This window comes from Clavelina lepadiformis, chromosome 4, assembly GCF_947623445.1.
Source record: "Clavelina lepadiformis chromosome 4, kaClaLepa1.1, whole genome shotgun sequence".
NCBI lineage: Eukaryota > Metazoa > Chordata > Ascidiacea > Aplousobranchia > Clavelinidae > Clavelina > Clavelina lepadiformis.
In genome coordinates, this window is record NC_135243.1 from 17,745,395 (window position 1) to 17,762,377 (window position 16,983).

Below are 16,983 nucleotides of genomic sequence, written 5' to 3' on the forward strand. Positions count from 1 at the left end.
CAAGTCTCGGGAAGTTTGGTGACGCTTGAAAAGTTATCCGATAGTCGGTCGTTTTGCTCTATTTGAGCGACTCGAGTTAACAACGGCAACTTGAGAACGGGAAAGGACCTTTGAAATATGTCCCAAACAATTCGTGCACGGGTTCGTAGTTCATACTAGCGTGAGAAAATTGTGGAAGGAATGTTAGCACGATCAACTTAAACTTTGCACAGCTTTTAGCTGCATCAACTTGTAGCCAATAACCTTACGCGGCTTTAACCGTCCATACAACTTCCACTAAGTACACTATGCAGAAGTTTATTTAATATAAAATTGAAAAACAACGCAATATGATCCAAAAATTTGCATTCCACCTCGAAACGGTGGAATGCACTCCTTCCAACTTGAACACAGCTGTTTCGGCATCTCTTTCGACAAATTTAACGGCACCTTCAAAGTTCACGCGCCACCTGTGGTTACATTACGAGGTTTGAGTTTAACAAAATTCGCTGCATTTGAAAAGTATGTGCTACAGCCATCTTCTTCTTCTGCCTTCTTCTCTGCCGCGTTCGGGTTGACTATTTCAATTCCTAAACATTCAACACACAGTTTCATAAAAGTGGAAGTATACCATCAATACAGTAACGACGCGCGTCGTACCGGGCACTAAATACTGTTTCATTTTACATTGCAAAATGATTATTTTTGATTCAAATTGGGTAAAAACTCAAAATGAAGAACAGAATAATATTACCAACGCAGTAAGTTCAAAACGCCTGAAAAAATTCAAAGTAATAAGTTTCCATGTTTTATGTCTAATCATTCATATCTAATTAACTACGATCCTGTTGATCTATTTAATCCGGGGATAACTTTATTCCAATATTTTTGATTTTGTGTCGGTGTTGATTTTCCTTTTCGTGAAACTAAGATAGGCGCCTGAATGAAAGCATCGCAAGACAAAACAAACCTTTCAGGGGCGTAAAGGCGACTGAAGACGCGATACCAGAACCACGATCTCGTACGGTTGACTTGCCACCCCAGGTAACAGCTGTAGAACTTCCTGAAGCGCGATTTGCGCGTTGCAGCTTCGTTTGCAACGTCTTTGATATTCTGACTTGGGTTTTGTTATCAACCTGCAAAGGGTCATATTTTAAACATTGAACTAAATGTGAGAAATTTAGAATATACAGGTTGACTTAATGCAAATCAAAAGGCTTAGGACAGAAAGTAATAAGATAACTGGTCGGCGGATAGTTTATAAACATCAAACATGTGTGTAAAGAAATTAAAAAAGTTTTGTCAAGATTAACCTGTGCAGCTCTTATTCTTCCTGTCCCTGACTTTCCTAACTGTCCCAGAGAGTAACCGATGCTGTCTTGATAAGCATCTTCTTCAATTTCGGCAAATGTTAATCTATTCGCTTGTTTGTGCATTTCTGTCATTCCTAGGCGCTCTTTCATCTTTCGATATCTTCTTCCTCCCCTCTTCTTCCTTGAAGGATCAGCAGGAGCAGGGAGAGCTTTTACCTAGTAAGACATACAATGATGAGAAAACATGACATCGTGTTTGATAGTTTCTTGACAGTTGATATATTTCCAATTGCTATATAGATATTCGTGGTGAACTGTGAAATTATTTTCAATTTTTTCAAATTCTGAGTTAAGTCAAGTCAACAACATGTAACGGTATAAACTACAATTAAAGAATATAAAAAAAATTTCATCACACTCATTAACTTCAGTTTGCCCTCACATTGCGATCAAGTACTGGTAATCTATATGCCAGCAGTACTAGCAAGCACAAACTTGCAATACAAAAACCGGCAAAGCTTTCATAAAAATTCTGAAATCCAATTTCAATCACACGATCAGCTTGAATTGTGAATTGTGTTATTGTAACATCAACTTCTACGTTGTGAACGCATTTTTAAAGATGCAAAACAAAAATATACTTTTAATGGGTACACTGACAACAGTGCTTCTCAAATCCTGGGTCACGACCCCAAATTAATTTGTCAAGATATTTTGATGGGTTGCCATCTGTAAGATAAGTTAACATAAGTAACATTTCATTTTTTGTATTCATGTTAAGCAGTTACTACATTATTGTGTAAAGTATACATAAGAAGTGGAAGTATTTGCATTATTCATTGTTCTTATTGCATAGCACATACTAAAAAGGAAAACAATGTCACAATCACACCACAATCCATGAGAAACGGTTAACACGTCGCCAACTTTCCACTAAAAAAATCCTTGCAAATATACCAGTAGTGGTTTACATGCAATTTACAAACTGAATAATTACTGTTCCAACACACAAAAACATAGCCAGGCAAAGTAAAAAGGATATTAGAATGCAGTGTTTCAAATGGATTTGGAGTTGCATAGTGTTTCAAATAAATTTAGCATTCAGATAACAAATATTTCATTGGATATTTCACAGTAACAGGCAGTTTTGAATGTTTTTATGCAGTTTGTGGTTAGGTTTGAACAAGAATAACTTACGTACTTTGGAAATGTTAAACACAGGTATTTGGTAAGGCATAAATTTTTATGTTAAAATTTAGGCTGTGGCTCAGAATGGTAGAGAAACACTGCTGGGCAGCCATTATTTGAACTTGGTAGCAAATAATAATATCACACAGTTGGGGATTCTATAACTTTAGAATATAGAGGTTGAAGCAACATCACATCCAAAACTAATGTACATAAATCAACTCATAACTTTAGCTGTAAAAAAAGACACGCCTTGTTTAACTCCTGTAACATTACAAAATAATAATAACCCATGAGAAGGATTGTTAAAAACATAAACATAATAACTTCACATAACAATAGTAGTTAATAATATGGTAATAAAATTGTGAGGTGCAGGATTGCCCTGCAGTAAAGAGTGAGTTTGGTGATCAATGTCCTGGTATATTAATTAAATTCAGCAAACTTTTTTTAACGAATCTGCCAGACATTGTTTGAAGAGAAACATACATTTTTGAAGAAAACTTTGTTGAATGTTAATATGGCATTTAAAAACATATCTTTGTTCTTTGTTAATTGCACAAAAGTTTTACATGGTAAGCTACATGCAAACTTCAGACAAGATTGAGATCTGGAGTAAAAAAAATAGCAATCCAATTTTAAGCTGTTCAAGAGGCATTAAATATCAGCTATATAATATGTTTTCGTTCGCTCAACAGCAATTTTACCTGTTTGACAGGAGGCGGTTCTTGCCACTTATCAAACTTGGCCTGTATTTCTTCATGTAAATCAAATCCTACTTTGCCGTCTGGGTTTTCGTGAAAACTGTCGACACGAGCTGCAAGGGTAATCTACAAAGGCAGTAACAAACATGACAAAACAAAATATTAAGCTACTACTAATTGTGGACAAAAGTGTTAGAAGCAACTCCAGTCACAGTCTTCAGAACTCAAACAGAGTAACATTTCAGCTCATGGAGGCTGTTCAGGTTTGAAAAACTTCTAAAGCAAACGAAATAAAAATGCAGTAATGTAAACTAAATTAATCAATGAAAACCTCAACAATACCCATACTGATTCAAAAAAGACATAATTTAAGCGCCAGCACTGCTTTTCACATTAGAAAATCTGGCATTAATGCTGTAATTTATGCTCGACGTAGAAAAGCAAAGGAAGAAAATGCTGGATATTACACACATGAAATTTTCTTAGTGAAAATATATCAAAAGAAAAGTTTTTCTTTGCTTGTTAAATTTTTGATTACATTCGGTTCACGAAAAAGTGTCTGGGAATAACTTAAAAACATTGCTTAGATTGAATAAATTTGAATCGTCAAACGTCAGTGAAGGGCCAAAAGCAGACTTACATCTATTTAAACTATAGATAAATTGTTTGCTGTTGTTCGCAATCTCTGTAGAATTTAAAAAATGCTTCCAAAACGCAAATACCATAAAAGACTAAAAATAGTGATTCAGAAATATATATAGTTATGATACATTAGATCCAAGACATGAAGCAAAATTATTAATCAGCTGTAAGCCAAGGTTTGTTCAAGTCATAATAAACAAAAAGAAATTATAAAGCACCTTAGCAGCAACCAGTCGAGCTGCTTTTCTTCTCAAGTCAGACGGGAGCATTTGTACAAGATCACTATAGTAAATAAAACCTACAAAAACATGCAATATGTAAATTTGTATAAAACAGATTCATATTGCAAGGTGATCTAACAAGTGACAATGCAGAAATATTGGTATGTTGGTACTCAACTCACCAGTGTGAGGGTTGATGGCCGTACTTGAAAAACCAGCCAGCGTTTTCTTTTGAGATCCCAACAGCATGATATTGCAAGCAGGCATCTTTGTTAATGCTGTTAACCCGCCAGCAACACCCATTAGCTTTGCAGCAACAGTAGCACCTGCATAAAAGCATTATTAGTTGCCATTATCACACTTGAGCAACCTAAGTAAACCAGTGCAACACAAAGCTTTGTCCTTCAATATATGTTTGATGCATGTTCTAGCAGAATCTGATGCACCAAACTAGAGTGAATCTCCAAGCAGAGTCAGATGAATACATGCGCTTACCCACGACGGCAGTAACATTGGGTGCAATGTAGGACATCCGGGATTCAACGTAAGTTAAAATTTTTAATTTTGCTGCCAGAAGTTCCTCTGCCATGTCACATGCTTCGTAAATAACTTTTAACTCGTTCTCCGTTAACAACTGGCCTTGAGTGGTAGATGCAGTGACACTTATTACCATAATTGTAGCATTTGACATAACCTGATAGACATATTACATTATAAATGCTAGGTAAGTATTGTAAAATTTACGGTATAAATTACATTAAAATTTTTGTGAAAACACTATTTTCTAAAGTCTAGGCAAACTAGCCATAAGTTATCTTTTGAATAATAAGCCAAAAATACACAATAAAAATAATGAAGCTGCTTATACAGTGCAGAGGTATCCTAATTACAGAAATTACCTGCTGAAGAACTTCATTATTTTTGTATTTGTCCAAATCATTGCCAAGCTCTTTAACAGTGCGAATATATTCTAATGGAGTAGGAACTAAAGAATCCAGTTCAGGAAAACGCTTTGAATAATTGTCTCTAAATATACAAAATAGCTAAAAGTTTGTAAGAATATAACTGTGTGGTAAATTTACAAAAGTTTTTACAACTAAAAATAGAAAAATGCAAAGGTAGAAATGATTTCAAATTATTATTATTTGAATTGCCTGCAAAATTTGTGTATTATGTTGACTTCATTGTCAATTTCCATTGTAAGGTTGTTCGAGTTGACAATGAGTTGATATTCCGGATTGGCTTCAAGTATGCCAACGATAGAGACCTTTTGCTCCTTGTTTTCATACTTTTCAATACCAGTCATAACTTGCTGGAACTGATCTGTGCCGATAAGCCTAATAATAATAGAAAACACTTAATCACGGTTTATGGTGGCCTTCTGTAAAATATACTGGAATATCTAACCTTAATTTTTGCACAAAGATCAAATTCATTTTGCAATTTCAATTTCAATTTCTTCAAATTTGTTTGAATAAATACTTACATACCTGGCAACATTTTGAATACTGTTTGGGTCAATTCCAGATTGTCCAGTATCCATAGATGCATCAACATCTTCAATATCATCAATATCGTCAATCTTATCATCATCAACATTGTCCACAGGAACGTCTTCACCCTCTAAACCAGCTTCTTCCAAATCAGCCAACAATTCATCAGCAAGAGACATAACACAGTCAATTAGGTAATTAATTAGTAAACAATTATTCACTTCACAATCTGTAACAACAATAGAGGGAATGATAAGAGCATGAGTGGCAAATGCAATCATTGTACAAATACAACATCAGTCAATCAGGACACCACCAATTACACACAATCTGAAATCGATCTCAGAGCTACACGGTGTTCTGTAAACATTTGCAAATGTGCAGCAGATTATTTCATAATGGACTTTTAATTCTAATTGACACCTAATAGGCACTATTACTGAACAAAAACAGCCGCTTTGCTACATTTTGTTGGTGTAAGACTGTACAACAAAGATTATACTGCTAGTGATCATTATCAAACAATTTAAAATTACCATTTTAGTTTGGCATAAAATTAAAACACATTTTAAACTTTATAGTCTTTTTGAGTGACAAAATAGTCAAACTAGCAGTCCCGATCATAATTTGATCTTTCTTTTCTTAGAAAAATTCACAGTTTCTAAACCACTACTAAATTCAGACATCAAATCATATTTTGACACAATGGGATGTTTTATGGGCTTTGTCTTCGGTTGCCTTGACTTCTGATTTCTTTCATGATTGTCTTCCTGGCTTTTGTCTGGTAGCTTTAATGTAGTTTGTCTGGTAGACTTCTTTACTTGATTGAGAATCTTTTTCTTTTTATGGATGTCAATTCCGTTGGCAATACGTTTGGTTTCTCTTGGTGCATTCTACAATTGTATCACATTACAGATTATTTAAAAATTGTAATTGACTAATAAATTTAAAAATATTTGCAGTTTCCTTTTTCTGATCCTCTACTACATGATGTATTAATTATTATTTACAAATTAATAGCAATTCCATGAAAATTGTAATCAACAGTTAAACAATGTTAATCGTATGCAATTTCACATACAGTTTATGTAAAGATAAAGTTAATTTCATGTGCCATGTAGTTGCTAATCCAACTAAGGCGAAAAAGCGCATGAGTGCATGACACAACAGTTAACGCAGAATAAAAAACTAGTTTTAGACTAACACGGTCTCTCTTCAGAGAATGAAAACAAATCAGATCGACATGCCATAATGAGCCGTTTTGCAGTAGTTGCGATATTAACAACTATATACATAATATAAACTTTGTGTCATTCAAAAACACAGTAAGGGAAAAGAAAATGCCTAAATAATTACCTACCTTCAAAGCAAAACTCTTTGCAACATGACCCAACTGAAGGCTTTTCACATGAAATATGTGCTTTAAAGAACTTGGATATGTTGCATATGCTCTTACATAAGCAATGAAAGCTTTTGCAGCAGTTCTTTTTAGGTTTTGATCACCGTGAACCTGTTCTTCTAGTGCAGAATGGATATCTGATGCTTGTTCTTTTGCCATCTGTAACCTGCGTAAGAAATATGGTAAATACATTCATTATCATCATCTATAATAACAGTTCCATTCTATAGATTAAAAACGCTTACCTAACATTATATTGCATATTTTTAGCTGATTTTTCAAGTAATCCACATAAAATTTCTTCCATTTTGCGTTCTTGAACAGTTATATCAAATCTTTGCAAAAGACTGGCATAAGCAGCTTCCGCAGGTGTGAGGAAGAGTAAAGCATTTCCTATGTAGCAGGCAATAAAACATTATAAGAAATATTACGATTAACAATACAGCGTAACTAACATGCTTCTTTGAAACCAAAAATGTGTGCAAGTTTCACAATTTTTTTCTAACCTTTATGGCCAGCCCGTGCTGTTCTTCCAACTCGATGTATATATTCCACGGGATTCCCAGGAGAAGTATACTGTACAACCCAGTCAACATTTGGAATGTCCAACCCTCTTGCCGCCACATCTGTGCAAAGAAGGACACCATACTTTGCATGCTTAAACTTAATAACGGATGATGTTCTTTCAGGCTGAGACATTCCTCCATGCAGAGCAATGCTAGAAAAGTTATCATTAAGTTCCATACCCTGCTGTCCAATATAGTTTTTGAGAAGAACATGATGAAAAGACACTGAATCTCGACAAGACAAAAAGATGAGAACTTTTTGATTTTGTATATTCAAACAGCTAGACTTTATAAAAGCAAGTAGTGTCACCAATCGCAGCTTACTGGGTACGATTGTAACATATTGAATAAGCTGCTTAGGAAGTGGGACAATATCAACTTTTAAGCTAGTTAATGGGTCAATAAAGTCGGATATTGCCTTGGCTTTATCTTCTGATTTGACAACAATTCTTACAGGATCCTTCAGCGCTAGACTTGTAAGATCTTCAACTCCAGTTGTTAACGTAGCAGACAGTAGCACAACTTGACGTGCATGCTCAGAATTAGCTTCAATATTAAACAAAACTTTTTCAATGTCCTTTCTAAATCCCATGTCCAGCAATCGGTCAGCCTCATCAAACACAACCCATCGAATATTTTTTAAACACATGCATGCAGTATTTTCAATGTGATCTACAAACCTTCCTGGAGTTGAAACAACTATGTTGCATCCTTTTCGAAGACAAGCCTTTTCTGTTTTACGCTTTTGACCACCAATGATACAAGTGGCTACAATTCGTCTAACAGGCAAGGTTAAGCGCTGAAACAGTTGAAAAGTTTGCAGAGCTAGTTCACGTGTGGGAACCAAAACAATTGCTGTAAGACCATCTTTGCGAGAAATCGGTGGAATGATAGCCTGAAGATTATGTACCATTGGTAATGCATAAGTAAGGCTTTTACCAGAACCAGTTTCTGATCTGATCATTGCATCCTTGCCATCCAGCAAAACTGGAATAGCTTTGGATTGAACAGTGGTCATGCTTTTTATTTGCATTTTTTCAAGCACATAGCTTTTCACACCTTGGTGAATGTTTAATTCAGCAAATGATTCACAATTGGCAAACTTTGTTGTTTTTGCCTTGCTCTCATATTTTGGGATGTCCAAATAAGGAATAATGGGGTTACCAACAAAAAGTGAATGTGTTAGTTTTGTTTTTTCTTTTTTGAACACTCTGGCTTTGTTTTCTTTTTCAGTGTGCTCAGATAGTGTGATATCTTCTGATACTGTAGTGTCGGTTTTAGTGGCTTCCGATTTTAGATTTTGGCTTGGTTTAACAAATCCAAACTTCAAGAGTTTCTTTTTAAATTTTCTCCTCGCTTCAATTCGCTGTTTACGACTTTTCCCCACTTTTCCAACAAACTTATTTCTCTTACTCGTTACTGGAAAGCCATTACCGGCTACAATATTTAATGTTAATTCTTCTGTCATTCTTTTGCTTTTAACCTTTACGTTTTTTCTACAGAACAAAAATATTAGTGAAAAATTACACTCTCAGAAATATTCAAAGATTGTTTCAGTTATGTAATACAAGAAAATTGTAACTAAGTTTTATAATATTAAATAAAAACAAACAGTAAACACAATTACAGTGTAAAACTAACAAAAGTAGTACTAGAAATATGAAGACTGTAAAAAGTATAAGTAAACATATATAATATTGCATAAAATTTAAGTTACAAGTCGGGATAAAAATAAATTTTTCGAACCTTAAAACTAAGCATGATTTTATCGTATTGGACACCATGGAGAGTTCTAAAAACTCTACTTAACGTTTGCAGACCATAGCTATTATGAATGTCTGCCTGCTTTGAAAAGAAAAGACTATGGGACAGGGTGGCAATGGCATGATAAACATTTTAAACTGACAAGCAGAAAATAGTTTAATCAGCTGTGGCCGATGGGTACAGTATTAAAACGTTTTATCACAAACTCCATTTAGATGTCAGATAGCGCATTGAAAAATCTCACAAACAAAAATTTTGTTTACTAATACAAGTAAACCATAAATCATTAAAGGCATAATTATAAGTGTGGTCTTGAAATAAATAAACACCAAGTATGCAGTTGTAAGTTGCCAGTAAATAGGAGCACACTAAAATAACACATATACGTGCAAAGGAATAATTCCATTACACAAAAATTAAGTTTATAATAACTATTATATTGTTATGAAAGTATTATTGAATAAAATTTAACATTTTCCTGAAACGGTTCAATTTTGCTGTTTATCATGCGATTTAAAGTACACTGAGATTGGGAATAAGATGGGCAGGCACTCATATAATTGTGCTTACATTTTAACATTTATCTTTCATAAACAGAGTATAGCAGGGTTTGTTAAGCTCATTCTATGCTCTTGATTGAGAAAAACAGCTAAAATACTGCCTCAAATTACATTTGAACTATAATTTTGATATATGTGATGTCTTTTTACTTGATATTTCATTTCGAAGCCAATTCTTCGAAATCTCAACATTTGAAGCTAAGTCTTCCAACAAAGAAAAAGTTTTGTTACTATTTAGTAAAAAGCCCTTAACAGCAGGCATAAAGAGTTGGGCTGGCAATATAAAGCTAACTTGTGGATAAAGAATTTGTTTGTCATCTGCATAAGTTTCCTTGACATTGTTTACGATGATTCCATAAAATAGGTTTTGAGATGTAGAATATAAAGCACCTCCACTTGCACCATCATGAACAATGCAAGTCGTGTGCAGAAGAATAGGTACTTGACTAATATGTGGCAAAAATGACTTAGGAGAAAACCCAATGCTAGATATAACACCATGAGTAATTGTTGGTTGAAAAGCATCAGTTTCAAACAAACAATGACCTCTTGCAAAGACTAACTGGCCCTTTTTATAGTGTACAGCATAGTTAACAGAGTAAACCATGTTGCCAATTTTGTTTACATAGGTTTTAATTCCTGACAATATATTCTCAGCAATTTCAGTTGAACAATAAATTTTAAGCACAGCAAAATCCAACCATGATTTTCTGCTACAGTAAACGACATGAGCATTAAGAGTCATACGGTTCTTTGAGCCACAGTAAAATTTGGCATGTAAAATGTTATTAGCACCCGGTTCCACAACATGACAACAAGTTACAAGTAATATATAAGAATTGCCCTTTGTTAAATCAATGCCAACCACTACACCGGAACCCCAGCCTTTTCTGTGATGTAATGAAACAACTTCAGGTTTACTGGAAGTACAACTATCAACTTCACTAGTATCTGTTTCTGTTGAATGGTAACAATCAGAAAGTAATTGATACAATACTTTGCTTTTGTGCAATCTGCATGAAGTTGTAGCTAGTACATCACGCAAGGAAGACCATAATGTTTTTGCAGAGCAAGCAATGCTTACTCCTGCCATTTGTTGTGTCTTTAATACCAAAGAGCAAACAATAATTCCAATCAGATGAAATTTCTTTGAATACACTCCACCTCCCTCAGATCCAGGCAAGCAGTGCGCATCGATGATATAAACAGTGTCTTTAATGATGTTGCATAATATACCCTTGCTCAATGAGCCATGAAAAAGAGTCATTGCAGAATCTCCAAATGGACATGATGAAGTCCAGATTGCCATTCCCTGTTGCATGTCTATATTATGAAGCCTCTGTGATTTGTGTTTACAACCTGGGATTTTTCTCGTGACAAAAGCATCTGATCTGTTGGCATTGCGTAGTTGAAATAAAACAAACCAAGGCAAAAATTCTTCTGTTTCATGTGCAACACAACAACTATGCTGAAAATGTTTTTCTGAGTCTAATATACCGTAGGTTTGTTTGATGTTAACACGATTCCAAACATTGGCAAAATCAATACACTTCCATGCCAATAAAGGCACAGCTGGTAGTTCGACATAATCCTGATTTGACATTCTGACATGAGCTTTACATTTGACAGAAACGTCAAAAGAAGACTTGTATGATTTGTTTCCAAATTCCTTTAGCTCTTCACATGATAGGATGTAGGCCAATGGAAAAAAGCTGCTAATGACAAACCAATCATTGTCACTGCCAAAAACCAAACCACTCCAGAAATACTTCTTTTGGGAATTAATTGATTCAACGACAAGGTTACAAACAGTTCCAACCTCTTTTTTTGGCATTTTACTGTAGTTTGGAACATTTAAACATACAAGTAGTGGTATTGCAGTATTTGGTAACAGCAATCAAAAGCATTTATTAGATAAATACAAAGAAATTCTGGTAATAAAGCATCAGTTCTTAAAGCCAACCATTTTTAGAGCAGTTTTGGTCGATACAAAATGAATGATGACTTTTGCAATATAAATTCAACAGTTCTTGTTAGAGCAATATGGTCATAATTACCATACCAGTATTGTGGGCTGCACAATCATCAATTTTTTATTGTATTGCCAGAACATGGGACAGTTTAGTGTTCATCCGTGACCAATGAACAGAAGCACCATTGATGCATCTCTACGAAATCTGGAAGTTTAATCGTAACGCTGCTACCTATCAAATTCCGGTTTCATTATTGGCGCTTTTACCACTCTGTTATGTAGCCAAGCTATCATAAAACATTTAATATAGCAGTAAATATTAAAATCGTCAACTAGGTGGTGGTGCGGTTAGAGGACCTAGCTCATAATTATGCGATAAGGATTCGATACCCTGCTGCGCTTCAGTCTGTATTTTATGTTTTATTTCACTCTATATGGTCTTTAATTTGGAACCAAATAAAAAGTCACATAATAGTCTGTAGTTACCCTTTCATTTTAAGAAACTAAGATTTCCAGTCCAAGCTTGTTAAAAAAGCTTTGCCTAAAATACGAAGCAAGGACATAATCATAGAAGCAAAAAATCAAACAAAAAATATTCGAATTGCTAAAGTGAGATGAATGAGCAGGGTTGGATTCATCCATTTAGCAGTAATATAAGACTCGAAACACGAATTTATGATAGGCCGTAAAATAAACCTATACTTTATAAACTTGTTAGACATGCACTGAAGAATGATTGAATAGGTGCATATTTGCCTAACTGTTGCACACCTGAGCTAGTGGGTGCAGTGCACACTCGAGGTCTTGATAAATTCTGCCGTGAAAGACAGACCGGGTGCACGACAGTTGGGAAAGAAATGAATGGCACTTGCTTCTGTTCAGTGGTACTGGTGAACAATTCTAACTTAGGGCAAATACGTTATAAAAGAAAAAATTAAGAATTTGAACCACAATCAGAACTTGCACTAAGACAAGCTTGGTAATTGAACCTTTGGCAATGAGGAGGAATCGTAGCTGAGTTTGAGTTGTAAAAGGCTTCCCTGCTTTCCTCTGTCTGAGATTAAAGATTGTGATACCATATCAAATATATTACGGCACCAGGCTCGAAAGCATGGCATTTCTCAACAAAATCTATTGGGCGCAAAATGGAAAAATTCGTGGTGACCAAGTGCAGGACAATATAAATCAGGATCTAGTCTAAGCGCAAAGCTTGTGGGTCTGATTTTCAGTAAGGAAATTGCAATCTTCAAACCATGTCCTTTTTTGCTTCTAAAAGGAGGACATGGAGTTCTTATTTTATCTTTTTTTTAAAAAAGGAAGATCATCGAACAGCATGTTTTCTTTTTTAAAGGCAAGGTCGTACTTTCATAACCCTGACTTAGACCATTTGGTATATGTATTTATTGTGGTGCAGAAAGCACTCTTGAAATACCTTGAGGGTGCAGTTGCCATCCTTTCTACTATGACTAGTATATAGGGTAGACCTCCACGCTGCCATATTAAAAAACTTGTAAACAGTGTACAGATGTATTCTATGATAATCTTTATCTTATGACAGAGAATCTAAGTCTTTGCATGACTTAAAATCCGGCAATGATTCCTCCTCGCGCCCCAGCTACCATAGTGGTAAGTGTGGCAACTGCACGCATGAGATTCATCAGCGAGCAGATTGATTTGTAATAAACAAAGAAAAACTGGTTGTTTCAACGCCAACTTATATTAAATAAACGAAAAATTGAGACTTTGGTGCAGGAAATCATGCAAAAAATTTGCATCTTTGCACGCACAATTTCTCGTCGAGAGCTGTCGTACTCTCCTGTCGGGTCGAGCTAGCATTTATGCAAGTTTCGGTTATCACACAGTTACGTAATACATGTTTTTTTGTATTGACCGAATATATAGAACTGTTCACCAGGTCAACTGACTAACTGAACAGGACCAACTGTCACTAATGACTTTATAAGCTAGCTGGATCTAGTGGAAAAGCACACAACTAAATGACGTCACAATATGACTAGCTTAAATCTATAATACAAATACATCCTGTGGTTGTACACTTCTGCACTAGACTCGACTAGCCTGGTTACATTCATCAGCGCACTTCAGATCAGGTGCGTACCGCGCATTTACAGTGCAAGTACAATTATGCGCAATTAGCTGAGCTTTGTATGTATTTAATCATAATGGAAACTGTTTTTAAGTATTTTTGCATGATTTATAGGCCTAGCAAAGTTTTTAGCAGAGGCTTCCTATAGCATTAAAACCAGCGCTATAGGCAGCCTATTTAGAGTACACACTTCAATTGCACTCTATAACGAACCTAGAATTTTATCGAAAAAGGTCAAGGGTATTACAATGGTTAAACGTCAGATGGTTGCGCCAGTGGGTACCGTTCCGTATCAAACACGTGCCGCAATACTACGATCACAACGTTCCGACAACTCCGCTACCGACAATAGATGCCTTAATTTGGCTGACGCATTTACCACCACGCGCCACAAAGTTATGTGCCAGTTACGCGTAACATCATAAAAACAGGCTCATGCGACGGATAAGGTCTTAAGATTAGGGGCGCGTCATTCAGTTTACGCAATGCTAATATACTATCCATTTGGAAACTTATCGGCAGCTATTAAATTAAAGATTGTCAAAATTTTTTGTAATAAGTATTTAGTGGTTTGAAATTTATTATTTGGCCATGAATTACAGTAGGCACAATGCAGTGAAATGCATGCATTAAGAAGAAAAAAAGGCAAAGCTACAAGTTGTCAAACTTATACTTTACACTTGTTGTACTCTGTCCTTTAGCATTAAAAGTTGTGGTCGTGCGCTGAAGGTTAGGTTTATGCATTAACTATAAATTATTGGCAAGGAATGGTTTTGTATTTTTTAAAAAGAGGCAGCTTACTCACATGATGACACCTTCAGCCCAAAAGATTTTCATGCAACTTTAGCATCCAATTATCACACCTTATGTTGCCCCAACGACAGATATTACTTCTGACTTTTGCATATTGTTATTTTATAAATTCAGCTGCATCTCTGTCTTAATGCAGCTGTAGCCTGTGAAGTCACCGTCACGGTGATTGCTTTACATTACGACGCCAATATTTGGTTGCAAATCTTATACTAAGGTAGTATTTACCCTCGGGCAATTGTATTTAAAAAAAGATGGTATTTGTATCTGACACACCCAGCCTTTCAAGTAAGAAATAAAATGTTTTACTCGTATGACCACGTTAAATGTCGGGCTATTAGCCTAGACGGTTTAACTAATAAATCAACTGGAATTAATTTGTGTTTGCCGTAACGTATACAAGTCATTCCTTGGACAACTACTAATTAGCAATTATTCACGCCTTAAGATGAGATTCGTGAGGAATAATCGCAAAACAGCATCTAACTTCACCATTCCTTTCGCTCTGATAGAAGCCGAAAAGACGACATGTAACATTGTCGGATGTTACTGCTATACGTCCAGTAGCGCAGTACACGTTCACAATTCGTTACAAGTCTGAAGAGCCTTAACTTAGCTTCACTTATGAAGGTGTCTTCACTTAATTTACCTGTTGAATTATTATCTGACTCTATTGTTGTGTGCGGTTAAAATACTCTAGCCTTTTGTTAGCCGAAAGGTTTTAATATTACAATAGAAATAGTTTACAAGAAAGGGTTTTATTGTAGGTGCTGTACACTTTCTCAATATTACACATAACCAAGAACATAAGTAATACTACAGATTATAACAAGTCAAATGATACATGAATTGCAATCACCATGACTGGCTCAAACAGCTCGTCTTTTGATTTCGCTGGTTCAAGCAGTTAACACTCTCTATTATGATGATTCACTCGACTAAATGTCGGTATCTGCTCACTGGTAGAAGTGCGAGCTTATAAAACGTGAAAGCGATGGAAGTTAAAATGTTCGACAAGAAAAACGCAGAAATTCATAACATGTGCAGCAAAGAAAACAATGTATTGATAATGTGAGATACATGTAGCTAAACTGAAACATTGAAACATAGATAAATAATTAATCTGTGTTGAAGTTCAGAAACGGGCATTTCTAATAAAGACTTCTTATCAGCACAGACGCTGAAAAACATTCGGGGAACGTATTAAAAGGAGCGTCCACACGAAGTTATTCAGCGCAGATTTCCAAATATAAAACGACAGTTGAAGTGTTTATCAAAAAGCAAATTCATAAACTTCAATCAATAACTAAAAAACACTTTTGCAAGAAATGATTGGATTGAAAACTTTGGACAGCATAGTAGCCCACCTGCGAATTGTTGCATATTTTGCTTTTATTTGCTCAATCAGCAAAAAAATCAGTCTGACAAAATGCAATGAACTTCCATAATTCTGCCAATATTAAGTTAATATAATTCAAAATTATTAATGTGCAGGTTAAAGTTTCTGTTTTGGTAGAATATTCTGCATAATTTATTTTAAATGTATTCAAAGAGTATAAAAGACAAGAGTAGAAACAATGACATAACAAAGGCATAGCATTTCGCTTCCGTGCAAATGTTATAGTTTTGGCGATAGCTGGTGGCCGGTCCAGGCTAAGGTTTAAATTTGGTGGGGCTTGCAAATATTGTTTCTTCGAGTATTTGTTCTAAAATTTGAAGCTCAAAACTTGTTGTAAAGTTTAGGTGGATGTTTTATAAATTTTAGTACAAGGATTTCGTCTAAACTAAGTATGTAGGAAGTCCAAACCTAGATCTCGTTGCAAGCCAAAATTCAGGCAGTTTCATAACGTGTTTTACGATAACAGCTTTTTGGTTTTATGTAGCCTACTTTGCATTAAAACGCATATCTCTCTAAGTTGGGTCATGATTCCGTATTATTAGTTGAGACTGTCAAACCACAAATCCTTTTAAACTGACTTGATGAACTGCATGCATTATTAACTTTTCTTATATCTTTGTAGCTTTAGCTTAGTATCATCTAAATGTCTTCAAGGAGCCACTTGTTTATTTCAATGCTGTACATTTAACGTGTTACTAGAAAAGCCCTGTAAAATTTTCAGGTTTAAGAGTTCACATTGCATATGTTAATATAATCCTCACAGTTATCAAGGTATGGTTCGTGAAACAATGTTAGCTTTAAAATCTCCTAACTCCAATCTGTCAAACAGGCCCAACACATTTTTATGTAAAAAATTTCGGTCCATG

General features: G+C 35.1%; 3 protein-coding genes across 3 annotated transcripts; all 3 read right to left on the reverse strand.

Moving 5' to 3' along the window:
- Positions 1–281: 281 nt before the first annotated feature.
- Positions 282–6,136, reverse strand: LOC143451436 (U4/U6 small nuclear ribonucleoprotein Prp31-like). The gene is made up of 10 exons (XM_076951976.1): positions 5,538–6,136; positions 5,202–5,384; positions 4,947–5,073; positions 4,543–4,741; positions 4,230–4,373; positions 4,045–4,124; positions 3,188–3,310; positions 1,293–1,508; positions 950–1,115; positions 282–569 (listed from the first exon to the last, which is right to left on the reverse strand). Exons 1-10 carry the CDS (start codon positions 5,819–5,821, stop codon positions 439–441), a joined length of 1,653 nt encoding a protein of 550 aa, XP_076808091.1. The 5' UTR covers positions 5,822–6,136; the 3' UTR covers positions 282–438.
- Positions 5,769–9,075, reverse strand: LOC143451434 (ATP-dependent DNA helicase DDX31-like). The gene is made up of 4 exons (XM_076951973.1): positions 7,446–9,075; positions 7,185–7,332; positions 6,901–7,105; positions 5,769–6,433 (listed from the first exon to the last, which is right to left on the reverse strand). The coding sequence occupies exons 1-4, from the start codon at positions 8,971–8,973 to the stop codon at positions 6,161–6,163; spliced, it is 2,154 nt and encodes a 717-aa protein (XP_076808088.1). The 5' UTR covers positions 8,974–9,075; the 3' UTR covers positions 5,769–6,160.
- An 872-nt stretch (positions 9,076–9,947) lies between these two features.
- Positions 9,948–14,241, reverse strand: LOC143451435 (peroxisomal leader peptide-processing protease-like). The gene has a single exon (XM_076951974.1). The coding sequence runs from the start codon at positions 11,661–11,663 to the stop codon at positions 9,948–9,950; it is 1,716 nt and encodes a 571-aa protein (XP_076808089.1). The 5' UTR covers positions 11,664–14,241.
- Between the last annotated feature and the right edge of the window lie 2,742 nt (positions 14,242–16,983).

Bases quoted from the DNA above. Each gene is read 5' to 3' on its own strand.
- LOC143451436 (XM_076951976.1), bottom strand. From the start codon at position 5,821: ATGATTGCATTTGCCACTCATGCTCTTATCATTCCCTCTATTGTTGTT. The intron at 4,742-4,946 runs GTAATTTCTGTA...TATGTCTATCAG, and splicing joins ATAATGAAGTTCTTCAGCAG to GTTATGTCAAATGCTACAAT. The intron at 4,125-4,229 runs GTGAGTTGAGTA...ATGTTTTTGTAG, and splicing joins GGCCATCAACCCTCACACTG to GTTTTATTTACTATAGTGAT.
- LOC143451434 (XM_076951973.1), bottom strand. From the start codon at position 8,973: ATGACAGAAGAATTAACATTAAATATTGTAGCCGGTAATGGCTTTCCA. The intron at 7,333-7,445 runs GTTAGAAAAAAA...CCTGCTACATAG, and splicing joins AGCACGGGCTGGCCATAAAG to GAAATGCTTTACTCTTCCTC. The intron at 6,434-6,900 runs GTAGGTAATTAT...ATACAATTGTAG, and splicing joins CAAAGAGTTTTGCTTTGAAG to AATGCACCAAGAGAAACCAA.
- LOC143451435 (XM_076951974.1), bottom strand. From the start codon at position 11,663: ATGCCAAAAAAAGAGGTTGGAACTGTTTGTAACCTTGTCGTTGAATCA.